This window comes from Leptinotarsa decemlineata, unplaced genomic scaffold, assembly GCF_025532065.1.
Source record: "Leptinotarsa decemlineata unplaced genomic scaffold, Ldec_3_MD MMD2_P_RNA_scaffold_14, whole genome shotgun sequence".
Lineage (NCBI taxonomy): Eukaryota > Metazoa > Arthropoda > Insecta > Coleoptera > Chrysomelidae > Leptinotarsa > Leptinotarsa decemlineata.
In genome coordinates this window covers 8,054,878-8,082,793 of record NW_027412528.1, presented here as the reverse complement: position 1 = coordinate 8,082,793, position 27,916 = coordinate 8,054,878, and the positions used below count along the sequence as shown (strand labels likewise).

At 33.5% G+C, this 27,916-nt stretch overlaps 1 protein-coding gene and 1 long non-coding RNA gene across 2 annotated transcripts; one reads left to right on the top strand and one right to left on the bottom strand.

The window, feature by feature from the left end:
* The first annotated feature begins 17 nt into the window (after positions 1-17).
* Positions 18-27,528, top strand: LOC141483373 (uncharacterized). Its single transcript, XR_012466053.1, has 4 exons — positions 18-574; positions 4,264-4,365; positions 4,543-4,785; positions 27,311-27,528. It is a non-coding gene; the product is annotated as an uncharacterized lncRNA (long non-coding RNA).
* On the bottom strand, positions 5,811-7,617 carry LOC111516645 (uncharacterized). Its single transcript, XM_074177958.1, has 2 exons — positions 7,480-7,617; positions 5,811-7,360 (listed from the first exon to the last, which is right to left on the bottom strand). The coding sequence occupies exons 1-2, from the start codon at positions 7,532-7,534 to the stop codon at positions 7,044-7,046; spliced, it is 372 nt and encodes a 123-aa protein (XP_074034059.1). The 5' UTR covers positions 7,535-7,617; the 3' UTR covers positions 5,811-7,043.
* Positions 27,529-27,916: the final 388 nt, after the last annotated feature.

The following is a 27,916-nucleotide window of genomic DNA, read 5'->3' as shown; positions in this document are numbered from 1 at the left end:
ACTCAATGTTTCAGAAACCTAATTGGTATAGTTGAATGAAAATGTAATCAAAATAAACAAAAACAATATAGTACTGTTCGAAAATAATCCTCAAAAAATGTTAAAATTACACACAGTCTTATGGCAGCTACTAAAAGTGTCACCAGTATTACGTCACATCTGCCGGCGCTTGTTTAACGTGACGATATATGTAAGTAAGCAATCCTGTATGTCCATAATCGTTGACCGCGGTCGATCGCGGCTAAAGAAGCATTTTGGTCGTTGTGGGCGCTTTGCGGAACGCACGGTAAGCACTCTGTCACAGATTAGTAAACAATAAAGACCATAAAAAACGAGAAGAAGAAGAATTGTGTCAGGTATACAGTTGAAGATTACAGACATTTTAGTTTTTGAGTTTCCGTGAAAGTGCATTATGACTTCCAAAGAAAGTTCCATTTTCACCATTCCTGTTCTTTAATTTTTTGTTGATAAGTGAAAATAGAATGTACGGGCTGGGATCACTGCTTCTTCTGGAAGATTAGCAGTTCTTTTGTGAAATTTCACAGCAACTTCAGCCATGGAATTTCATCCAGAGGTAAGATGAAGTATCTTTTTCAGTGACTTGAGGTTATATTTGATTTGAATACAAAAAGCGGCTAAGAGGAAAATGTTCAAAGTGTATTGTATTCATTTTTCATTTACTTTTGAACAATCCATCTAAAATTTGTTTTTGCATGCCAAAAACGATATGTATGGATTGTTCTTCCTATGTTGGGTTTGAAGGTGGTTACATAAAATCCCATTCTCTCCAAAGGTGCAGAGTATTTGAAAAGGGTAAATTTTCGTTATCTGGACACCCGGCGATTTCGAAAAAATTTTTGACTGTACTTACGTATTTTGATGCGTAGATTACGAATCCGAAAGAAAAAAGCGGCGCTCTCCCTTATTTAAAAAGTTACGGCCCTTCAAAGTTCAGAAAAGGGCAACTTTTCAGCCTTCTTTTTCACTAAATGAACTATTTAAAAACACAAGCATTTATTCACTAGGTCACCTTTACACCTTATTCCTCCTTCTTTAACACTTTTCACTTCAATAATTAACATTTTTCTTACAAAAATGTTAAAAAATGTACGGAGCTGCTTTTTGGTTACATATCACTGTATTTTACGTTTTTAAGGTTAATGATATGGTTGGTACGACTGATGCAGTCCATATTCCTGAAGTAATTCAAATGTTTTTTACCTTCATTTTTTAGATCGTAAATTGGTTTTTGGTGGTGTATTACGAATTTGAAATAGTAGGCGACGACAAATACCAACCGCTTTTTTCTGAAATGTCACTAGTAACTAACCTAAAAATAGAATAATGTCACCAGGAGAAGCATTCGTTTTTAAATTAAGTTTTTTATAAGAAAAATGTTGATTATTGAAGTGAAAAGTGTTAAAAAAGGAGGAATAAGGTGTAAAGGTGACCTAGTGAATAAATGCTTGTGTTTTTTAATAGTTTATTTAGTGAAAAAGAAGGCTGAAAAGTTGCCCTTTTCTGAACTTTGAAGGGCCGTAACTTTTTAAATAAGGGAGAGCGCCGCTTTTTTCTTTCGGATTCGTAATCTACGCATCAAAATACGTAAGTACAGTCAAAAATTTTTTCAAAATCGCCGGGTGTCCAGATAACGAAAATTTACCTTGAAAAGATGTACTGTTGAAAATCAAAAATGATCTACTGGTTATACTTCACACATTTCATTAGCCACTTTTTGTTTTCAACAGAAAAAAATCTGATGTTTTATAATATAACACTGATTTTTTTAAGATTGAATTTGTATTTTTAGCTCCACAGCTTTTGAATTATAGCTCATCTGATACAAGTACATTGCTCAAAGACTATAAAAATACAAATTTGTACGTAAGATAATGATAATAATAGAAGAATCCAGGATTCTTGTGCTGGACTGAAGTAAGAAATACTCGTCAAGTTGGTCAGTTGTGAAGCAAAGATTCAACATTGATTGCTGAACAATATTTGTTCTGTCTTTCATGGCAAGTCAACTAGTTGAAAGCTGAGTTCAAAAACAAAGCAGGCGAGATGTAAGCGCCTTTACTGAAGAGTTGAGTCCAGAAATGCAATTGTGTTTCAACTCTCAGCACAACCGATGATATTCGTACGGGTCGAAACAGTAACTTCTGGTATTGGGTCATGAATGCTTTGTTTTTGAATTCTGGTTTCAACCAGTTGCCTCGAAGTAAACGAGGAAGAATCTTGTTCTGCAGTTGAATGTTACAGTTTGATGTGACTCATCTGATACTGAATTATTACAGTGCAAATTATCCAACTTTGTACGCTGATGTGATATAAACATAACATTAGCCTTTTAGCCGAACATTTTCTTGTACTTCTGAACACAACTTACATTTAAACTCATGAGTGCAACTTAAATCAATTCAGCTTTTCAATAAAGAAAAAATCTGATCAATTTGGTTCAATAAATCGTTGTTATTTGTGTAATTTTCCACTTTAACGTCATGTATGTCAAAAAAAGGTCATGGTATCAGATGTATAATTTTTCCATTGGCGTGACGTTATTCACAGATTCTGGCCCTATATGCTGACGTAGTGAAAGAAAAAACTGTGGCTGGGATACGAAATTATTAACACCCGTACTAATACTTGTGGCTGGAAATACCTATTTACTATGGGTTGAACATGGAATTAGTAAGACCATTTGGTCTTCTTTTATAGAATCTTGAGTAGATTGACATGTTGATAACCGTTATCTCATCAACAATACAGATTTAGAGAAGGATAATATTGAAAATATCAGCCTTACTTTCCAATACCTCATGTAGAAATGATACCCGATGATGTGTGTCCATCAAAATCAAAAAACTTCCATAGTTTCTTTCTAGGATCAACTTGGTGACAACAGTTTTCTTGTCACGCAAAAAGATTTCAAAAAGAAAAAGTTGAAACAATCAGACTCATTTTTGAGATTCCTTGTAGAATTGGAACCAGATGATGTACGTTCAAGAAAATAACACAACTCTTTCAAAATGTTGGGTAAATTGACGTAGTGAAAACCATTTTCTTGTCACCCATACAGATTTTGAGAAAAAAATTGTTGCAAAAATCTAACTTTTTAAAACTCCTTGTAGAATTGGTACCAGATGATGTACATGGATTAAAATCGAACAAGTCTTATGGAATATTAAGCAGATTATTAAGGTCCTATTTTATTTAATAAACTACCAGAAGATATAAAAAACTTAAATACAGCCTCGTTTTCAAATTCTATGAAGAATATCTGTCTGGAAAACGCTTTTTATATTATCGATGAATTCTTATCATTTGACTTCAACACCAACTAATACTTTGAATTATTTTGTTATTATCGCCATTTTCAATTAATTTCTGTAGCTCAGCTTTGATGAATTTAAAGTAATCTTATTGTGCTTTTGTCTGGTCATTGTTAATTCTAATACTTGGTACAATATTTTTTGTTTTATTTTTTAATATATATTTTGCATCATCAGCAGATTTTAAAACAACTTCAATGGGTCTATTTTTATTTGGGCCATATTTTCCTGATCTGAATACTTTTTAATTATTATATATTTGTGTATCAAATACACTAAGAACATTTTTGACAAGCTCTGAGTCTTCAGCTACTCTTTCAGCCTTTTAGATCCATGTTTGAGTTCGCTGGCAGTAAGTCCGGAACATTCTCTATGCGTAGATCTTTGACAGCTATCACATTGTATAATATGGTCACCAGTTGATAATTTGCATGCATAACATTCCATTTTGTTAAACAACAATATCTTGTTCTAAGCACCCGTACTATTTATTTGTTCTTTCATTGTTATAACAAGTCATTAGTTCTACTATATTTTTTATTGATATTCATTTATTTAGTGAATTCTATACAAGTTTACTGTAAATATTTAACTTTCTTTACTAATGAGTACATCATGTGTTGAAGTATATTCTGAATCCGTTATTGTTTTGTACATTCCACTCCTTGTCTTTTTTATAGACTTGTGCCCTGGCTTACAAATTAAAAAAATCATCACTCTTATCTAGAAACATATAACCGACTTCCGACTTCTACAGTAGCTTGGCTGTGACAAAAAATCTTTGAAATCTCAAGTTTGAATGTCACAAAGACCCACATGATCTGGATATCTCTTGTGTCAGTCTGTATATATTTTGATGCATTTTTATTTTCAATTAAAAACATGTATTTCTGAATGATTTTTATTTATTTTTTTAAATTTTTGGTTCCAGGTTGTCTGCTCATCATTAAGACATCTAAATATTGATGGATGGTTTCATTATTTTTGAAGAGAAATAGGAGGCGATCTGTTGCACCGTCTTCAATTAAACGAGGTAAGTTTATGCAAGCTACAAATAATTGATGCGCTATTTGACGAGATTTTTTTTATCGATTTTGATGAATATATTCCATTTGACTTAATTCCATATTTAAGTACATACAACTATTCATTTACTAGTTTAGTAAGATTGTATTGTATGTATTTATTTTCTATTATTTTTGATTTTCAGGTGATTTCTGCTCAATATCTTTCTACAGAGAGGACATACAAAATTAGACAGAGATACATTCATACAGCAATTTATAGAGACCACGAGCTCCACAAGCCGATGATTGGCGTTTTTCTGATCTTTTCTGTTCATCACTATGGCTGTCTTACAATGTTTAGCTCTTTCATATGAAATCCACTAAACTTGAAATCCACTCCAAAGGAGGAGGAGAACTGTTGGTTCCACCATCTTCAATTGAATGGAGTAAGTTTTGTTTGAAATATTTCAATAATGAATTGACAGTTTGAATATATCGTCGGTCCAATGCCAAAGTCACGAATGTGCATAATTGATGTTTTGAGAAAAACGCATTTTAAATATTGACGACATTGCTAAAAATAGAGATTTCATTTTGTGGCACTTAACCACTATTGACAGCTTTACTTTTGCAAAACAAAAAATAATGTCAGTTGAAAATTTTAAATTTTTGTAATATTTTTCAATAAAATGCACATTCGTTGTTTCGGTTCTGCAAAATTTACGACATATTATGTTTCGTTAAAACAAATAAAACCCATAATATTAGGAAAATTAACAATAGTTTTATTAAAAACAACGTTTTGAACATCTAAACAAAAGAAACAAACATAAAATTCCTTTACAGAAAAAACTTAAATAAAACATAATCGTTCGTCGCGAACTGAACAAAAACTAACATAAAATTTCTCTGTAAAAAAATAAATGAAACATCAACATTTTGTATTCGTCAGTATCGGAGTAAACAAAATAAAAAACAACAATAAAATCCTAAAAAATTAACGTTTAGTCTTTGTCAGTATCGGACTCTTCACCAAATTCTGGTTCCGGTAAATTGTCCCTTACCTTGGGATTTGTTTTTAGGGACCTGTAAAAATCATGGTATGCTTTCGGTATTGTTAAATCCTCACACATTTTATCCAGGTCTTTCCATTTTGTCTCGCTGATGGGCAAGTCATTTTGATAGGCCTTTTTTAAGTGGGCTTGTTTTTGACGGCCTCTGTTTTTTTTGCAGGTCACTTCAATAAAAACATTGGTAAAGTCTATTTTGTAAAGAACTTTTATGCAATTATTCTCTGTAATATACCGAAGGCAGTAAATTTTTCTCCAGGGAATGTTATTGAAATTAAGGAAATTAATATTATTTGAAAATCCTTTGAAATCTAAAAATTCATCAAACGTCAAAAACTTTAGAGTAAAATGACATGGTGTGAAACGTGCATCTCTTATAAGTTGCGCCACCCTCAGGGGTATAAACGGGTACATATCTTGCCTTCTTCTCTATTTTCGAGTGAATGGAGTCACACTCCATTTCAGTGTGCCCTGTTTCGAAAAACCGATGATCAATTACTTTCAATGATGGATGTTCCGCCAGAAGTTGGATGCACATGGCTGCAAATATTGAATTTTTTTGCTGGTCTCCACAGCCGTCAGACATCATATGCACTGCTTCGATCTCAGAATGGCTCATAATATAATCATAAACACAGGATGAAATTTCGTTAACCCCTCTTTTTCCCTTTGTTTCGTCCCACAAGTAGCACATAACATTTTGGTTTCCTAAATTATAGATTGTGAAATTATACACCGCTAGTTTCCTTAAATAAAATATTTGTCCACCGCATCCTTTGGGAGTTGTTAACACTGCCTGCAAATCAAAATTTAAAGCCAAGACCTTGGGATTCTCTTTTGCTATTAACTTGTCCACATCGCGGGCTTGTCTAGCTTCATTTTTTCTATTGAGATGTTTTTGATACGTTTCGTCTTCTACCCTTTTCTCTTCTTCAGACATACTTTTGTATGCCAAACCTTTCTTACATTGGTATTTTTTTGGCTTAAAGAAGCCTACGTTGTATTCGGAAAATATCTGGCGATATTTCTCAAATGTAACAATTTTCACATTTTCACTCTTTGTACATCCTGTACATAATTGATACATTAAGAGATGGGTCAAGGTACTTCTTTTTACTAGATTGACGACAATAATGCGATTCTACCGCTGGAAAGGATAGAATCTGGTTTCGTATAAATGTTTCAACATTCTGTGGTAATTTGTTTGATGGTTGATGTTTCCCGCGTTTATCTGGTTCTAAAGCTCCATTGGAAGAGTGCTTGTTTGCGGCACTTCGCATAAAGGCGTCTGTCACATTTAATGTGGCCATAAAAATGCTCTACACACTGTAAGTTTATTTCCATCAACCGTAAGACTATACACACAGGTGTAGTTTTTCCTGGAATTTTCGATACCTCTTGTCGTCCGTTTCTTTGTTTTTTTTTCAATGTGATTATACAGAAATTGACGTTGATCGTCAATGCAGCTCAAATTGCAAAAATCATTATAAACCCTTATTCGATTTGGCTCGGTAACTGAAGCTGCACATTTATGTTTTGGTTTATTGAGACAAGCTACCGGCAAAAGAGGACGTGTAGGTTCTCGATTCCCCTATGACCAATGTAAGACTCCCCTCTGAGCCTTTTAACCTTCCTTACATTTTTCTTCCATAATTTCTCGTTTCTCTTTTTTTAGTAGATACCTTTTCACGGTCAGGAAAATCCTCAACATCACTTTCCCATGAGCTCTCTCCTATATCTGACGAACCTGAAGGTTCATAGAGATCCGAAGAAGATCTAGAAACATACGAGTAATCTTCTTCCAGTGTTCCTGGTAAAGCTGGAGGCAGATCATCAGGTTGGACAACCAGGCGAGATGTTGACGGGTACTGATTTAATTCACTGCATTGTTGCTGTGTATCTGGATGCTCGATGGTGTTTGTTGAGGACAGCTCGTTACGCATAGTATCATCTGAAAACAGAAAAAGAAAATACTAAGAAACATAACCTAAAAGCTTGTTACAAAAAGTGAAGATTTTTGACTATAAATCCTATTATTTTCTTTTCATTCAACAATTAATATTTTCTTACCTTGAGCTTGTAATTTTTGGCAATTTCTCATTATTCTTGCTGTTCGGGAACTCATATTTTACCTAGATCACTATAATCACGAATATCTTAAAGCACAATTGTTTACACTGCCAAAATAACGAATGTGGCACATTCGTGAATTTGGATTAAATGGTAAAATAATTTGCAACGGCAAAAGCACAAACGTGGTACATTCGTCTTTTCGTTATTGCAGCAAATCTCCAACTGACGCTTTCGTGGAATACGTCCCAACTAAAAGGGAGAGAAGGGATGAGCAAATACTTTCGCGCTTTTGGCATTGCTACTATGAATTAAATTCCGACATTTTGCTGCACATAGGTGAAAATGTGCAAATTGGCACATTCGTGACTTTGGCATTGGACCGAAGATATCAGTTCTCATTGTTATTTGAATTTTCCTAGTTCCATGAAATTACTATACAAAGTCTGTTAAAAAAATAAGGTTAATGTTCAAATTTCTCGGGATACGTACATTGGTTTTACTTTTTTTTTTATGTTGGTACACGTGTCTCGAACATGTGTTCACAGTTTCAGTTGTTTGGAATGTTTAGTTTGTTGGTGAGAGGCATGAAATTTAGAAGTGTTTTTCGTGTTCGACGATTTTCTGCCATCGAAAAAAATGGATCAAAGGATTTGCATCAAATTTTGTGTAAAAAAATAGAACTGAATGGAAATGTTGACAGTACCATACGGTGATTGTACTCCGAGCCATAAAAATGTTTGCAAGTGGTACAAGCTTTTCACAGAAGGTTGAGAAGGTGTGAATGTTGATTCTCACCCTGGAGGCACATGAAGCGTTTGTTTCAAAATTGTTGAATTTTTTTTCAAGGATAAAACACAAGCATTACAGAAAAATCCTTATAATAATTTAGAAAAACGTTCTCAGGAAGTTTATTCCACATAAACGCAGTTCTTCAACTGAGAGAGTTTTCAAACAGTGAAGTTCGAGGTGTACTGATTAAAAAGGCCATGTCGTGTGCATCGCGTAGGAATTGTTGAATGACGTCAACGGCGACTCTTGAAAGGGTCTTAACTGGTGACAAATCATAGGTATATGGTTATGACATTGAAACCAATGGAAGAGCCCAGGACAGGCAAGACCAAAAAAGCAAATATCAATGGTTTGCTTAGTGTTTTCTGTGATTACCATGGCATAGTGTATAGGGAGTATTATCTTGAAGTTAGACGCCGCTTGCGAGAAGCAGTTAGGGATGGCACGGTTAAAACCCACCCGGTTATAACCGGGGGTTGTAACCGGTTACAACCACAGTGAAAAACCCGCCGGTTATAGCTTATTCATTTTTTCTGAGTTCTTGAGAAAATCAAATTTTTGCCAAATTTTCCACTTCATTGTGCAGCTTAGTCCACTGCTTACACTGTAGCTGTCTTTCTTGACTTCAAGTGCGCATTTGAAACTATTGACAGAAACATTTTGATAAAAAAATTAAATTATTATGGGTTAACAGGCTCTGTGCTGGCATGGTTTCTTAGTTATCTTAGTGAAAGAAAACAGAAAACAATAATTGGTTCAAAAATATCTGATGAGATAGATATCAACATTGGTGTTCCCCAGGGAAGTGTACTTGGTCCACTTTCATTTATTATATACCAAAATGACATTTATTTTGTTCCTGGGCTACGTGAACTTAATCTGTTTGCAGACGATACATTAGTTTATAACTCGAATACAGAACTCAATGATGCTTTTTATATTTAAAATAACCAAAAGTCTCCAATCAACGTATTTTAATGAATTTTTGGTTTTTAATAATCAAATACATGAACATGAGACAAGATCTTATAATAATTTTCATATATATATAGAACTCACACTGGTGGCGGAACGAAAAACTTATTTGAATTGAAAGGGTTATATTTTTAGGAGTGATTGATTTTTGGGAAAGAAAGTTTATGGCTTTCTACTACTCCATCTGATACAAAAAAAAAAATGGATGAAAAAATCTTCCAAAAAAAGGAAGGAAGTAATCAATTTGAAAATAAGTAATGCTATACATGGATGTGTAGATCATGCAAAGAAGTAACTTTCAGACACAAACTGAAAGAAAGTCCTCCTGAAACAGCTACTTTCATATAAACATTGAATTACACGAAAGAAAAAAATTCTTTCGAAACAAATACTTCTATATGAACACTGAATTATAATTCAATGTTTATATGAAAGTAGCTGTTTCAGGAGGACTTTCTTTAAGTTTGTGTCTGAAAGTTACTTTTTTGCATGATCTACACATCCATGTATAGCGTTACTTATTTTCAAATTGATTACTTCCTTCCTTTCTTTGGAAGATTCTCTCATCCATTTTTTTTGTATCAGATGGAGTAGTAGAAAGCCAAAAACTTTCTTTCCCGAAAAACTTATTCTACAAGGGACTACGGGAATTTAACAATTTACCAAATGCCATTGAAGAGGAAAATACTGTAAGAGGGTTTAAAAGTAAATTATTGGAATATCTAGAGCGTTAGTTAGTTGGAAAATATGTATATTATATATAGTTACTATATCAATATTGGTTTTCAACAATGAAGAGAACACTTGCTCAATAGCAGCAGAGCTTACAGGTATGCTGTGGAGGTTTGTAATGAACAAACAAAACTTCAGTGAAGAATTTGACGACTCAAAAGTTCTCACTTGATTTATTTCCAACAATCTGCCACCATTTGTAAGTAGAAATACTGTTTATCATGTCATTCTTGAAAATTATAGATGGATATGTAGTGTCATATTTTGATCTGAAAGATAAAACATGTATGTGTTTAGGATCCATTGTGTAAGCCAAATAATGATATGGAGTACTTGCTTGTTCAAACTTTTTTTTTGATTATATTGTGGTAAGGTTCTAAGACTTCATCATTTAGGAGACCAAGCGAAATAAGTAATGCTTCAGACAACGTTTCTGAGTCACTTTGCAGTTTATCAAGAGCAAAATCTATAGACGACTTGTTTTTGTAAATCAATTGCGTTTGTATATATGCTCATATTTAATAATTTTATTGATTTTAATTCTGCATCATGAGTTTCAAAATGGTTTTCATTATCGCTACAGAAAGCAAATACATCTTTGTTGAAATTTTCTTTGCATTTCTTCAAATTTTCTTCTGCTGCTTTGAAACAAAATTCTGCTGTTTTCTATTCGGCCTCACAGTCCTGAGCTGACAGTAAAAGTTATTCTTTTCCAGTGTGTATTGTGGTGGCAATAATTGGATCATTCAACACACTAAACCAACCATTCTGAAGCAGTGTGATAGATATATTGACTCCAGTGAAGTTGTCGCGTGATAATTCTGATGTTATTTGTTTATCAACTTAGATATTTGATCTAATAGTTTATTTGCCAAAATTTTTCTATCATTTATTTATTTATTTACGGCAATGCCTATTTTTTACAAGATAATTAACAAGTTCACACATATGCATTTAACAGTAATATAAGCTAGGTTTAAGGAAAAAATATATAAAATAAAATGAAAAAATTGTAAAAATAATGGATTACAATCTTTTCGCAGTCTTGTTAAATGTTTACAAAGAAGAATTAAAAATTCTAAATCTACATTGTATGTATTTGCAATTCTCAAAATTCTACCTACAGATTCATTCTGGCCATAGTTGGTGCGACAAAAGGGTACTTTGAAGATATCCGAATTTCTTGTTCTCCTTGGATTCATATTTAAAGTTATAAGTTCGACAAGTTCCGGGGAATTGATGCTACCATTGATTATTTTATGAATTAGTGTAAGGTCTGCTTCTAATCTTTTATGAGCCAGAGTATTCAAGTTAAGAATGTCCAATATAATTTTATAGTCATATTCACCAATATGATATCCCAGTTTATATGCAGAGTACTTCAAAAATTTATTTTGAACACTTTCTAGCATATCAATATCCACATGATATGAAGGACATCAAATTGTGGAATTGTATTCCATTATTGATCTAACAATTGAACAACATATGATTTTTATTGAAGTGAGAGATGAATCATTTGCAGATCTAAGAATGAAACCTAACATTTTTAAAGCTTTAGAAGTAGTATTTGCAATATGGGGTTTAAATGACATTTTTGGGTCGAGAGTGATTCCTTAATCTCTGATTGTGTTATTTGTTTTCAGATTGATTGATTTTGTATGGCCAGTTAATGGGATTTTTGTTTTGAAAAAAAAGTAAATTTTTGACGTTTGTCTTTATTTAATTGCAATAGATTTATATCACACTAGCAAACAAAGTTAGAAAAATCGTACTGTAATAATTGTGTATCAGTTGAGTCATGAATAAATTTAAACAACTTCAGGTCATCAGCAAACAAAAACAATTCACTATAAAGAATTACATCTTTCAAGTCATTGACAAATAAGTTGAAAAGCAATGGCCTTAAATGAGAACTCTGTGGTACACCCGATGAAACTGTGATTGAGGAAGATACTGAGTTACCATATTTTACAAATTGTACTCTGCAGGCTAGATAATTTTCAATCCATTTCAGAATGTTTTCTTGAATACCCAAAGCGTTTAGTTTATGCAACAACTAATTGTGGTTTACTCGGTCAAATGCCTTTGAAAAATCTATGTAAATAGAATCTACCTGGTGTCTATTTTCGAAGGCATTTATTATACAGTGTTAATAAATTAGCAGATTTGTGCTGGTAGATCTACCACTACTGAATCCATGTTGTTGATTAATGATTATATGTCTACAATCCCATGTTAGTTTTTTTGTAATTAGGCTGTCTAACAATTTGGGTAATTCTGATTGATTGCAGACTGCTCGATAATTTTTTTATATCATTATGTGATCCACTTTTATAGATAAGTTTCAAAAAACTGTTTTTCCAATAATCTGGAAAGATCGACGATTTCAAGGAAATATTGAATATCATGTGAATTGGTTTGATCAGGGTAAAAATACATTTTTTGATTAGGAATAGCAGAATTCCATCAGGACCTGTAGACAATTTCTCAGGTAATGACATGACTAGATCGATTATTTCTTTAATATCAACGCTATAACTACATATATCAACCGTCTTACTAAATTTATATTCTGGAATTTGGTTAACTGTTTCATCACTGTACTCTGATGAGAAATATTCTGCAAAAAGATTCACAATATCATCACTATTTTCACTGACAGAGTCATCATAATATATTTTAGATGGTAAGGAGTGTGATTTTTTTTATTATTAATATAATTCCAGAAGCTTCTAGGATTATTGTTGATGTTATTCTCTATTTTATTTATGTATGCTTGATGGCAAGTGTTTCTCAAAGTTTTGCACTTATCTCTCAAATAACAAAATTCTTCATATTTATAAAAATTTCCATTTTTGTATTCTGTGAACCGATTTCTTCTTGAAAACTGATTTTTACAGCTCAGAATTGATCCATATTGGGAAAGTAGAAGCTTTATATTTTTTTAGTGGAACAAAGTACTCAAGAGCTGTATAGAGAATATTGTAAAAATGTGTAACTACAATATTTAAATCCTCATCCTTCAGTATTTCGGTATCCCAGTTGATACTTGCCAAAAAATCATTCATGCCCATATAATCTCCATTTACAAAGTCATAAAAGTATTCATCATATTTTAGATATTCCTTTGTATCATTTTTTAAATCAAAACATACCGAAGAATGATGTAATGTATTTTGAAAAATTGGGTCCGATGGATTTTGTACAGACATATTTATGAATGATGAAAAAATTAAATCTAAGTAAACTTTTCTTGAATTTGGAATATTATTGATTTGATATAAATTATGGAAACTAAATGAATGTAATAAAGCTAGGGCAGGTGAGTTTTCTGGACAATCAACATTCAGACCAAGCTCTCCATTAAACCAAAATGCGTCGGGTATATTACAGTCACCACAAAGGATAATCTTGCTAGTACAGTATTTTTCTAAAATATAATCAACGGTAGCAGTATGCTCCATATAAGTATTCACTCAGAAGAAGGAGGAATATATACACCACCGATAATGATTGTTGAAGCACCTATTGATAATTTAACATACATATGTTCTATATTGTCAGGAGATATGTCGATTAACTCAGTTATTAAAGATTATCTAATGGCTATTAGTATTCCTCCTCTTTTTTATCGCTATTTGTTTGGTCTCTATCTAATCTATATATGTTTAAACCTTTTGAACCCAGTTCACTATCGGAAAAGTCTCTATTAAGTCATGTTTCTAAAAAATTATATCAGAGTTTGAAGACATAACACTTGGTTGAAATTCTAATAATTTTGTTGTCATACCGCCGACATTTTGAAAATACACAGAAAACTGATTGGGTTTTACTTTTTTACAGCCGCTTCAGTGATATGAGGTACTCCATTCACATATCTTATTGTAACTTTTTTCCCCTCTGCTTTCTATCATCGACTTCTTTCTTCATATTTTGCCAGTTTTTTACTTGTGGTGGAGTTAGATCAGCATTTATGAATTTTTTTTTCCTTGAGTACATCTCTTTTTTCTTTTGATTTAATTAACTTGTTTGCATCTTCTGGTAAAAATAACTTTCAACGCACGGTTACCACTTTTATTCTTCTGTCTAACTCTGAATATCTGTTTAATATGTAAATCCTCATGAGTTACTTCTTTAACTATTTCTTCAACAGTATTCAAGTCTGAGCTGTAAGAATTACCTTCTGCTAGATTGAATATCATAACATTGTTCATTCTTTTTTGTCTCTCGTATATTAGGTGGTCGATAATCAGGTCGAAGTAAGTTAATCATTCGTATGAAAGAATGACTTTCAATATATTCAAAGCCTATATTTGCAGCAAAGAAATACGCCGCTATAGCTTCATTCAGTTTGTTAATTTCTCTTTCTGATGTTTCCACGACAAATTTTGATAAATCTTCCATTTTTATCCTTTTTTCACTGGGATATTCTGATATAGAAAATCTATTTTCTTGTAGAGTGCCTGATAAATCAGCTGCAAGGAAAAGAAAAGAACCTAAATATATCAATCAATCAATTCTATATTCAGTATCAGAAAAATTCCTTTGCCTTGGGATGTTAGGAATATGCTGCCAGCGGTACAAAACACTAACCAAATTAGCATATTGAATATTTAAAATTAACAAATGCATGCACATGCCACTTCCCAATACAATACAGGCATAACAAACAAAATACTTGTTTTCATTTTAACTTACCTTGTTCATATTGTTCATTACATTTCTTGGAGACTATTGATGGTGAAGGCAACTGTGAATCAGAACCTGAACTGGAACTACCAATACTATCATTTGGAGTCGTCTTGTTTTTTATCCCAAAGCACACTGATGAATGTTTTCGAATTCTTTCGATTTTTGGGCTTAGTTTGGTATTACAAAATTTGCAGGTCACCATGCCATTTTCCCTAATGACATATTCTCATTCCCGTGAGAACTTCCTACCGCCTTTGTTCATGGTTTTTAAAATGTAATAATTGCATTTACAAAACAACAAAAAAGTCGACAACGTTTTCGTGGGTTATTTGTTTATGCTGCTCATAATGCAAATTCTGGTATGTGAATGGAAAACATTTTTTATAATTTTCGGTAACGAACAGAATTGTTATGTGTACTATTTAATCTCCTCAATATTAGATGTCGTCACTGTAGGATATATGTATCTGGCATATCCTTTGAGATGGGTTCTATGCCCGGTTATAACTGTTTGTGTCCGATTATAACCAGTGGGTCGGGTTTTTGTTTAAAATCCCGGGTTTTTGCCAGCCCTGGAAGCAATACGAAGAAAACGTCCAGTATTTTGGAAAAATGATTCATAGCTTCTGCATTACGATAAGGCACCTGCTCACTCGTTATTGCTTGTTCGTAATTTATTGGCCCAAAAACAACACCGTTATCATGCCTCAGCCATGGTATTCACCAGATTTGCCCCCCTGTGACTTTCCTGGTAACAAGATTGAAGAGACCCATTGAAGGACGGCGTTTTGCGACGATTGAGGACATGAAAACCGAATCACTGAGAGAGCTCAAGGATATACCCAAGAGGTGCATATCCAAGAGGTGCTTCGAGGATTGGAAAAAACGCTGGCACATTTGTATTATGTCGAAGGGGATAAAATAGAAATTGATGAATAGATAAATAATTTTTGAAAAAAATGAAAATTCGCCTTATTTTTTTTAAAAGACCGCGTACAACTTAGATTAATTATGCTATTCCTCCCTCCTCCCATATTAGTCTAGTTCACATGTACTTTTTTTTGTAACATTTTTCAGCTCTGTCCAAAAATTACGACCAAGGTGTCATTCGATTCGTATATTTGCCTAGAAAATTTAAGGAGAGGTCCGAAAACGCGCCGATAAAAATTACAAAAGTTATAAACAATAAAGTGAAAAAAAATGGGGCTTTGGTTTTTTGTTAATATCTCGAAAAATTTTCAAAATTTTGGAAATTTAAAAAAAGATTTGAAAAGATCAACGAATTTGCGTAAAAAGAAGTCCCGACTCCCGAAACTGTATCTAATTATTTATAATTTTCACAGAGCCCTGAAAATAGAGTCAAAAGCGGGTAGTCTGGCTTCCGCGCGCCTTTCGTCACTCTGACATAAAAACAAATAAAATTGTTTAAACATATTAAATGTAAATATTAAGAAATGAAAAAATTCTTGTAATGTTGGGATACATCAATAAACAATAATCCGCAGTCAAAAAATGTTTATCCCAATTTTAACATTAATTATAAATTTGTTAATTAATAACTTGTTCCGAATTGAAAGTTAATATAAAAATCCCTATAATTATTAAACTGAAACCCTGGCATTTTTTCCCTTTGGTGAAGTTATCCTTAATAGACAAAAAAATAGATTACCGTTGCCAAAATAAAAAAAAAAAATATTTTCTATTTTTTTATTGACAATTGAAAATTATAATTTTATAAAAAATACATTACAATTTTTTTTAAATTTTTTATTTTTTCAATGTCTCATGGCTAAAAACTAATTAATAATATTTTTTTAATTTTTTTTACAGCTATTGTTAATGTATTTATTATAAACAAATACATTGTTTATAAGCAATTCGAATTTTTTTTTGCATTATGTTAATGGAAAAAATCATGATTTTTAGAAAAAAAATGATTTCTTAAAAAAATTTCTTTGTTGATGCGTTTGTTAATTAACAATCGTTTTTTGCAACTAAATATTAAAATTAAGGAACAGTTTTTTTTCAATCATAAATTCTATTGTTCTTTAAGGTTTTCAAAAAACTTTTGTTTTTATTATTTTTTTAATTGTTTATTTAAAAAAATATTGTTATAAACAAAAATTTTTTTTAATACTTTGTTCTATAATATAAAAGTAACTGTGTTTTTTTAAAAATTTATTCTATTTTTTATAAAACTTTCAATATTGTAATACCTTGATAATTGTCTTTTTCATTCGCTCCTTCGCTTTTATAATTATAATAACTTTCAAACTATTGCAGTTATGATAAATATACTTCAAGCCTTTTTTGTTCATTATGAATTAATTAACAATTTAAGCCTTTTACTAAAGTTGTAGTCCTATTATTCATTTAATTATTGATCGTTATTTATCAAAAAAAGAAAAAATGTTTTAGTTTTTTCAACATCAACTTCCTGTCATGTAACAATAAATCATAAGGATTTTATTACTTGCACTTTTAGTAGTTGTAGGATCATTAACATTCACTTATTGTCATATTTTTATGGAGTTTGAGAAAATTAAATGAAGCAATCAGTCATTCTGTTAATTTAATTTTAATGAGTTTACTCATTAACCTTCTTTAAATTTCCGATGCTCACAACTTTAGTTGTTTATAACAATTTTTTTTAAATGAACAATTAAAAAAAGAATAAAAAAAAGAGTTTTTTCAAAACCTTAAAGAACAATAGAATTTATGATTAAAAAAAAAACGGTTCCTTAATTTTAATATTTAGTTGCAAAAAACGATTGTTAATTAACAAACGCATTTTTAGCAACAAAGTGCATCGACTTTAGGTCGATGATGGTCACTATCTTGCACTGACGAGTGGCTAATGAGCCAGAAACCGGTCTGCAAGTGTGCCCGTTTCAAAATTGAAGGTCGACTCTTTCAGTTGTATTGCCAATTACATATGCAAGACATTTTCTGTGAAGATGCCTGCACTGACCCCTGTCGGATATAATCTAACGCCCTTCGTGGTATTAGCCAGGGGAGTAGTTGTTTTCTGATAGGCGCCAGTCCATTCAACCTACTGTGTAAGTATATCGAGACTGGCTTGAACGTTTAAATCATTTCTTTAGATTTGTTTATTGCTAGTCTTCAAGCATAGCCCACTGACTAATGAGAAAGTTTTTCTTCCTTATTCAGAGGAATCGGACAAATAACGGATATGCAGTTGGTTAGTACCTCGTCCGCTAGATGGAGTGACATTTTGTGATGTTCGCTCCAACTTCGGAAGAGGAATGAAATACTCTGCAAGAATTCCGATTTTCAATTATGGAATATCATTGACTTTAGGTCAATGATGGTCACTATCTTGCACTGACGAGTGGCTAATGTGCTCGAAACCGGTGTGCAAGTGTGCCCGTTACAAAATTGATGGTCGACTCAGTTGTATTGCCAATTACATATGCAGGACATTTTCTGTGAAGACTCCTGCACTGAGGCCTGTCGGATATAATCCAACACCCTTCGTGGTATTAGCCAGGGAAGTAGTTGTTTTCTGATAGGCGTCAGTCCATTCAACCTACTGTGTAGATATATCGAGACTGGATTGAATGTTTAAATTTCATTTCTTTAGTTTTGCAGAATTCTTCAACTGTTTCATTTCCGATCATACTGTTTTCTAATTTTCTTTGATTTTTTCTTGTTTTTCATTTTCAGTTTTTGCTTTTATGCCATTGTGTCATTATGACATGACATTTCATTTTTTTCCAATGAAACATCTATCTGTGTTGTTAGGACGAAAGATTTCTCGCAGCTGCATATTGTGATTGTTTCTAAATTAAAAGATGTTATTTTCTTAACGGTATGAAAGGTTAATGCCAGAAAAATTGTACGTATCTATGTTGTATATTGGATGGCAAAAATTTAATTGCCTACTATTGCTATCTTGTTAACAGTAGAAGAAGATACGATGTTGGTGAAATTAGACAAAAATGCACTCTTTGAAATGCAATGGAATTTTTATGATGAATCCAGAATATTGAATCCAGAATTTGTACAAATTTTTACACATGAGCTTTATTTGTCCATTTTTTTGTTCACAAATTTCAACAAAAGGAATTTGTTTTTTTCAAATGAAATGACTAAACAATTTTTGAAATCAGTAAGACATCTACCATCAAATTTTTCACATTTTGAGTGACTGGTTTGTTTCACACAGTGCCTGCATCTCGAGTGAACATGAACTAACTTGTTTGTAGTGATTTCATTACAAAGCATTAGAGATGCTTGAAGTCTATATCTGCTCACTCTTCGAAAAGATTGATTACATATCCGATAAATAAATGTGTCATTTGCAAATGAATAAATTTATATGACTTATCGAAAATATTTTTGTTTCAAACAATGCCTACATTAAATATGAATACAAATAGACTTTTGTTTTCTCTGTCATTGAAAAAGTTGAATAAATACATTATGAATATCATAATTTCTCAGTTCTAAATGTTTTAACACAATTAGACATTGTGTTACCTCAAAGGTAACTGGGGACAATTATGTCGAAGCAATTTTTCGGGTTTGGTGGACGTGGTTTACCGGACGTTTCATCTACAACGACGGTAGATATCAAAATAGGCCTCATCGCCTTTTATAATGTCTACAGTAGTTGAAGATGAAACGTCAGGCATACTATTACCAATAAAACCGGAGAATCTACTAAAGTGTAATAAAGGACAAATTGAAAAGTTCACCCTGAAAAGTTACTGCATGATATAAACCAATTAGTCAAGATTCATACATTTTGCTTATAAACCTTTAAAGACGATAATCTCGAATTTTTTTCAAGTATTTTTCCGACACGAAAAAAAATCTTCTCTTTCTATAAAAGCACTTTTCCTACCTCATTTCATAAATTTGATGTTCATTTGATTAAATGTGCATAATAAAACATGTTTTGGGCATCGATTTCATTTCTGATAAATAACAAACGGAATTTGCATGAATAGCATTTTTTGTGCAATAATCAAGCTTAACTTGTTATCTTCCTCTAATTTCACATTTATATTCATATTCTACAAAGGTTTTGAGAATTCTGAGAACGCTTCTCGTCGACACTTTAGTTAAATCAATTCAAATATTAACTGAGTCGTTATTCAACATATTTTCATTCCGTTCACGGAGCCCACAATACACATTGTATATAATAGTTTTTTCTCCATCAGATAAATTCGGACGTCTGCGTTTGCTTTGACTTTTTTATTTACTGTTAATCCGTTTCCTAGAAATGTAGGTATAGAATATTGTGATGTCGACTACATTATAACTTCTTGAGAATGGATTAAATCTATAGAAAGTGTATTATTTCTCGTTAATGTTTATCTAGGGTAGATATTATACATAAATATCATTATTTATTATATTATTGAAAAGAAATTCCAAAACTGTCATCAGTTGACTTTTATCAACAATCCAAAGCACTTGTTACGAAATGTATCATTTAATTGTGGAAATCATAAAATACATGTATACAATTTCAGAGTTCCAATCTAGTAAACATCAGCTATTTTATTTTCTTGATAACTCTGTATTTCATTGCATAGTTGATGTAGTCTGGGGAAGAGAAAAAAAAAACGAATTATTATTAATGAAATAAAATTCTCAAAAAGAAGGAATGCTCAATGAATACTTCATACAAAGAAGTATTGCCATTGGAGTACACCAAATTTCGTCAACGTGTACGTCACGGCGCAAAGGACGAGTTTGTGTTAATACTTCTGGTCGGAGGTCAACCTGAAAGGATTTTGGGTGACGGTTGAGAAACGAAAGTAGAGTGTGTCACGTCAGTTACCATTTTTGTGTTGGGCATTATTTTAGTGGAAGCCTTTCCCTTAGAGGAGGTGAGTTTTTCAACCATTTGATTTCTGGAACCAATATCACAACCGAGATCACTTTTTGTAGATCTGCCGGTTTCCATGAATCTACGGACAAGTACAGCCTTTGGTATTTTCCAAGAAGCGTGGGTCGTCCAACCATCTCGAACGTTTTTGTTCTGGTTTTGAACCGTTTGGATCCCCAAATACCGTCTTTTGCTGTCGACCAGTTTTGAAAAAAAAAAGAAAAGTCGAATTGCTCCAGTTCGACATATATCTTTCGAATCCAGGATGTTTATAGTATCGCCTGAAAACTGAACTGTTTCGTTTTTTAACCCTCCAGACTACATCCAGAATCTACTCGACCTCTCAGACAGCCTGTTGCTGATAACATCCAGAAAAGAAGGAACTCATTTGGTGAGGAATTTCCAATTTTTTACATCGGAGTTGATTTCCACTACACAGACAACCTATTTTTAGAAACCAACTATATACCTGGTGTTTCCTTTTTGAATTATATGTGCCTACATGCATGTAACGTTTCAAAAATTATTTCCAACGTTTCAATAATTATTTTGTGTAGACGTAATGAAAGTCATATGAATTTACTTTATAACGTTGTTTTGTAAGATCCTACTGCAGCTGCAGCGGCGTCGTATTATTTCATTTGTTGTGTTACTGGATCACATCCTTTTTGTAATGAAAACAATAACCGCTTTTTTCTCTACCATATTTTGGTTTAGTCTGCAGCAACTATTAAATAATTTTCTGACTATGCATATTTTTATTTCTTGATTTTAGCAAAATCAAATCAAGTGACGCCCCACCCAAAAAAAGGTTGTTCCACAAAATAAAAAACCCACGACCACTGCTCTCCCAATATATTGACTGCCGTTAGCAACTTGTTACCTTTTTTTGAAATTCTCTATTAGCCGTGGACTTTCATTCGATCGTCATAAAAAAAATATCACATAGAGGTAATAAGTGTTGAAACAGACATAAATCTTTATAACTAAATTATGACAACATATCAAAGAAAATGAAGTTACTCCAAGTATTATTCAATGTTACGCTCATGAATGTTAACCTAACCGCACCCAGCTGATGGGGCACAATATTCATATCTTTCTCTATCTTACGTCAAATTTAATCTGCCGTTTTTTTTCCGTCTCATAAACACCTCTGTACACGCAACGTTGCCATTTATAAATTTTAGTCATAGAATATAATTAAAATGTTTCATATTGATTTAATATACATTGATGCTGTTGAATACAATTCATTAGCAGGCAGTTTCTTCAACGAATTAAACACGTTGTCCGTTATTCTATGACTATTTAGATGCGTGTGTAGGATTTAAATAGTAGATGATGAAAAATATGGAGTCACAACCTGACAACGATGTCGTTTCAATGCAATATTTTTGAGAATTTAGTGCCTACTATTAGGGAAATTTAGTATACATGAATACATATATTGGATGCTTCTTGAGAATTCAGTCAAGGCTCATATTTTCGTTTTCAACCTCTCTTCTTTGTAAAGGCAAGGTACGATCCAATTCCACAGAGTTATTTGAAATACACTTGTTACCTGCTAAAAGAATGTATGTGAATTCTTTGAGTATTCTAATGTTTTCATGAGTTTCTTTGGTGATAATTTTTGTTTCACTTCATTCTACAGCGTGATAACCAGTTGATTTGAGAATATGCTTCGTTATCCCCGTGAGGTTTCACCTATATAACTTTTTCAATAGGAACAAGGTATTGTAAATACAATCTTTCGTTTTTTCAACCTTATTTTCAGCTGTAGCTTGTGTCAAAAGAGATCTCAATGTGTTAGTAGTTCTAAAAGTTGAATTGAAGGGGTTATATTTTTAGGAGTGATTAATTTTTTTTTTGGGAAAGAAAGTTTTTGGCTTTCTACTACTCCATCTGATACAAAAAAAGGGATGAGAGAATCTTCCAAAGAAAGGAAGGAAGTAATCAATTTGAAACTCTATACATGAATGTGTAGATCATGCAAAGAAGTAACTTTCAGACACAAACTGAAAGAAAGTCCTCCTGAAACAGCTACTTTCATATAAACATTGAATTACACGAAAGAAAATAATTCTTTCGAAACAAATACTTCTATATGAACACTGAATTATACAGAAGATACTTTTCTCTACTCAGTTTGTATTTCAAACATTTGTTGTGGAATAAGAATCAGATATCATTCACATGAGTTCTACTTTGAATGAATGGTAATAAATTGTACTCACATAGAACACTGTCACCCTCACTGGTATACACCGATGTTTCGCCTTAAAACACTTGCCCTAAGGCTCTTCAGTACCAAATTGGATAACATTATGTGTATTTTCTATAATGTTATCCAATTTGGAAGAGCCTTAGGGCAAGTGTCTTGAGGCGAAACATCGGTGTATACCAGTGAGGGTGACAGTGTTCTATGTGAGTACAATTTATTACCATTCATTCAAAGTAGAACTCATGTGAATGATATCTGATTCTTATTCCACAACAAATGTTTGAAATACAAACTGAGTAGAGAAAAGTATCTTCTGTATAATTCAGTGTTCATATAGAAGTATTTGTTTCGAAAGAATTATTTTCTTTCGTGTAATTCAATGTTTATATGAAAGTAGCTGTTTCAGAAGGACTTTCTTTCAATTTGTGTCTGAAAGTTACTTCTTTGCATGATCTACACATTCATGTATAGAGTTTCAAATTGATTACTTCCTTCCTTTCTTTGAAAGATTCTCTCATCCCTTTTTTTTGTATCAGATGGAGTAGTAGAAAGCCAAAAACTTTCTTTTCTAAAAGTTGTTCTTACATAATATCTATAACGGATGCGTCTCATTTTCTCAGACAAACCAGGAAGATAATGTATGATGTTAGTTGTGAGGTATGTGTATTGTTGGATTTGTGATGATTGTGGGATCTGTATATGTTGTGTATTACGTTTACCAAATTTATTAAGAGCTCTTCCCACAAACTTTTCCGGATATACGTTTTGCTCCAACAGTGTTTTAGTGTTAGTTATTTCGTCTTTCATTTTATGAACTGAATTGCAAACTGTCTTCGCCCTATCATACAAACATCTGACTATACCTTTCTTGACGCTAACTTGATGATTGAATTTATAGTGAAGACATCTGTTTTTGAGAGTTTTTTTAATAAACACTCATATCAAGAGTATTTATCGATTTTTTTATCATAACATCGAGAAAAGGAAGTCGATTCTAGTGTAAATTTAATTTTGGGCTCTTTGAGTTCATATATTTCAAGAAAACGTTGATATCATCTGGGTTATTGTCTCAGGTAGCGAATAACATCATAAACATATGAGGGTGGTCCCAGAAGTACCTGGTCTGACTTGGAGATGGCGGCAGTTTGAAAAATATCATTGTATTAGAAAGTACACAATCTATTAAGCATATATTTCAAGTTTGAAGACGCTGCGTTGTTTAGTATTTGTTTGACAGCCATCAATAGCGAACGTTTTCGTTTGATTTGTGAAAATGAAGAAAATTGGATATCGATATGTGGTACAATACATATCGATGTATCGATTGAAAGACCTCAGCCCAACCAATATAAAAGATGAATTGTATTCTACCTTGGGTGAGTCTGCTCCTTCGTTTACAACAGTAAAATATTGGGTAGCAGCGTCTAAACGAGGCCGTACGAGCTGCCAAGACGAGCTTCGTAGAATCTGAACAAAATCCACAAAGCGGTAAAGAAAATCCACCAAAAGCTACTGAATGATCTTTGACTGAAAGTGCGCGAGCTAGCAGGCTTAGTGGGCAATTCAAAAAGTACGGTACATCGCATATTATCTGACAATTTGGACATGAGAAAGTTATGTGCAAGATGGGTGCCGCGTTTGCTCACACTCGAACAAAAACAGTGTCGTGAAGATGTTTCAATTGAGTGTTTAGCGAAGTTTCACAGCAACAAAGCAAAATTCTTGCGTCGTTTCATAACCATGGATGAAACATGGGTCCATCACTTTATACAAGAGACAAAAGAACAATCAAAACAGTGGACTCAAAAGGGATAACCGGCTCCAAAGAAGGCGAAAACCGGCTCCAAAGAAGGCGAAAACCGTAGACATTCAAATAATAGTTGAAGTTTTAGTTGGTGTTGAGAGGACTTACCTGGAAAACATGCTTGGTCTATCTTGATGACATCATAGTCACCGAAAAAAAGTTTTGAGAGAGAGAAAATCAAGGCAGTGCAAGAATGACCAACACCGACGAGCAAGCACGACGTAAGAATCTTCCTTGGAATCTATAGCTATTACCGGCGTTTTGTGAAGTACTTTGGGAAAATTGCCAGACCGCTGCATGACTTAACTGAAAAGAGAGCACCTTTCGTTTGGTCTCCATACTGCCAGCAAGCATTTGCTGCCCTGAAGAGTCATTTGACCAGCGCACCGATCCTGGCATACCCGAAGGCTTGTTTATACTTGACACGGATGCATCCCAACATGGAATAGGAGCAGTACTTTCCCAGGTATAAGAAGAAGTCTTCATCAGCTATTTTAGTAAGTCTGGGAACGTCCGAAAGAAATTACTGCGTTACTAGAAAAGAACTCCTAGTAGTCAAAGCGGTGAATCACTCACTACCACTCCTTTTTATATGACCGTAATTTTTTTTCAGGTCAGACAACTCAGCACTTCGCTGGCTCTTCAACTTCAGAACACCAGAAGGACAAATAGCTAAGCGGATCGAAAAGTTACAAACTTTCCATTATGAAATTCAATATCGGAAAGGAAAGAGTCCCGGATATACAGATAGCCTCTCAAGAAGACCATGCCTGACATCCGGATGCAAATTTTGCCAACACCAGGCTACCAGAAGAAGAACTTCCCACCAGATGTGATAAGGTAGCGGACAGAGATTCCTTTATGGACAGCTCTGATAGGGAGATAAGCTCCCCCACCTCCCGCCGCTTCAGGTTCCCTCTGACCCGGAGAGTCCTTTGTCCAGGGATACGGACAGACAATTTGAGTAATCACCTGACCATGGTGTGGTACGGTCGTTAAGAGACTATGAGGGTGACACTACCTTCCTGACGAGGCAAGAATCATCGTAGCGCAGAAGAAGGCTCCCGTCTTGAAAACTGTGCGAGAATGGATTGCCAAAGGAGTGAGGCTGGAATGCCAAGATATTTCCAAGCACGGCCAGCAGGAAAAGGGTTACTGGCTACAATGGGACTCCATAAGCATTCCAGGTGACCTACTCACTCGGAAATGGGAAATCCCGGATGGAAGAACCCACAAATTCCAAATGATCCTTTCCAAGACGTGTATCCCGAGTATCGTCGAACAGCTTCACAATGGTCGCACTGGAGGGCATTTCTATGTAAATAGAACTACCAGTGAGCTTCAAGGAGGGCGATGCAGTGTGGCTCTACCAATCCCAACGTCGGAAAGTTTTATGTCCCAAGTTGCAGAGACCATGGTAAGGACCTTACTTGGACCTTACTTCTGTATACCAGATACGATCTGGTGTACAGAATCCAATTGTCACCCAGAAGCAAGCCTAAAGTTGTCCACATAGAGATGCTGAGTCCTTACATGGGTCGTGATGTACTCTCTTGGAATGTTGTTCGGGGCGAACAAGCTTAGGGAAGGGGGCCACTGGTAGCTATAAACCAGGCGTGACGTGGCTAAGAGCGCGCGAGCCAATCGAAAAGCAGCTAGAAAAATGTTACCGACTTCGACAGATTATCGGAGAAATTTCGACGACATTCAATTGCGATATTTAAAGGCTATCCACGGGGATATTGGGACAATCGAGTACAGTTAAGTGGACGTTACAGTGCTGTACGCGAAGTGATCTAGTAAGGCGATAGACATTCAAATAATAGTTGAAGTTTTTGTTGAAATGTTTGTTGTATTGAAGTGAAATAAAGTTGTTTGATTATTCAGAGTAGTCAATTATTGGTGAACCCACGGGTAAAACCGTAACAATACTATTGCGGTAACCAATTCCGAAGTTGGAACTATTTTTGGAGCAACTGCAAAATTGAATCCTTTTACTAATACGAGTTGTTTGTTCATATTTAATTCTCTAGAAGACAAATTCACCACCGGTTCTTTCACGAATGTTTTCTTCGCATATCCAAAAAAACTTTTGTTTCTCTTCAAATAGCTTATAGAATATTCAAATATGGATTCTGTTTCTGATGTACAAATGAATATAATATTTCTGAATGCAATTATAGAGGTAATCATAATGGAAGGAGATGTTGAATCATATTATATATTGTTCTAAATTACAAGAAATGTCTTTCAAAGAATACTTGTCTTATTGCCTCTTCAACATCAATCTGAATAATATTGAAAGATGAAGCACTAATATCTCCTAAAAAAATATCCCTGAAGTTCTTATGGAGAAACAAAGAAAAAAAATATTGAAATTTTTTGAATTGAAGTCTTTCTTAACTGATTGCGATTTCATAGTGTTTTTACCAGTTCAATGAAGGGAAAGTAAGTGATTCGAAACGAATGTAATCCCTGTTTTATGAAATATTTAGGAACAAACAAAATCCGGACTGGTAGACTCGGAAAGTACTTTAGGTTTCATTTGATTACGACCTACTAGCCCGGATTTTTCTGTCTGTGTTAAAACAGTAACATTCCTATTCAAATTTAGTATTTCCCCCTCATAAAAGTTTTATCTGTGATATTCATTTAAGTGGAGGAGGGGGGGGAGTGAAAATTCAAAAATGCATATAGGACTTATATTTAGTGGAGTAAATTGAATTGAATTTTGTTTTTTCAGAATTTCTGCACAAGAACTGATGAGATTATCGGCCTATAATACAGAATGAAACAACTACATGGAGATACAATTCTGGATGCTGTAGGTGGGAGTATAGCAAAGATGCAGATGAGTCACTTGGAATGTAATTTCTATTTTCATTGATGTAAATATGCTATCTCGACGTTAGTACGACATATTTTTCCATGTAAATGATTGAAATAAAAGTACACCAAATTGTTTGGAAGTCAGTACATCCTACAAAGAAGGATATTGGTCAAAAATTGGATCAATCAATAGTACTGCTGTGTTAATTGAATTAGGCATAACTGCATACAACTTCATTTTCTAGCAGGTTGGTTTATGTTAAATTTTCTGTGCCATGCTTACATTTCAGTATAGCGAATATATCATTTTTGTCAAAAATCCAATTGTTTCTTCGCTTCCTACCGTCAGTAAGTACAAATTCTCAGCACATATATACACATCAGGTACGACCACGTATACATTCATTGTTTCATACATTTCTTAGATATAACCACGGCCGCGGATCGATACTAACTGACCCTACCGTTTCCTGATCTGGAGACTTTTCCGAGCATGCGCCCTTGGCCGCATACCAGTGGC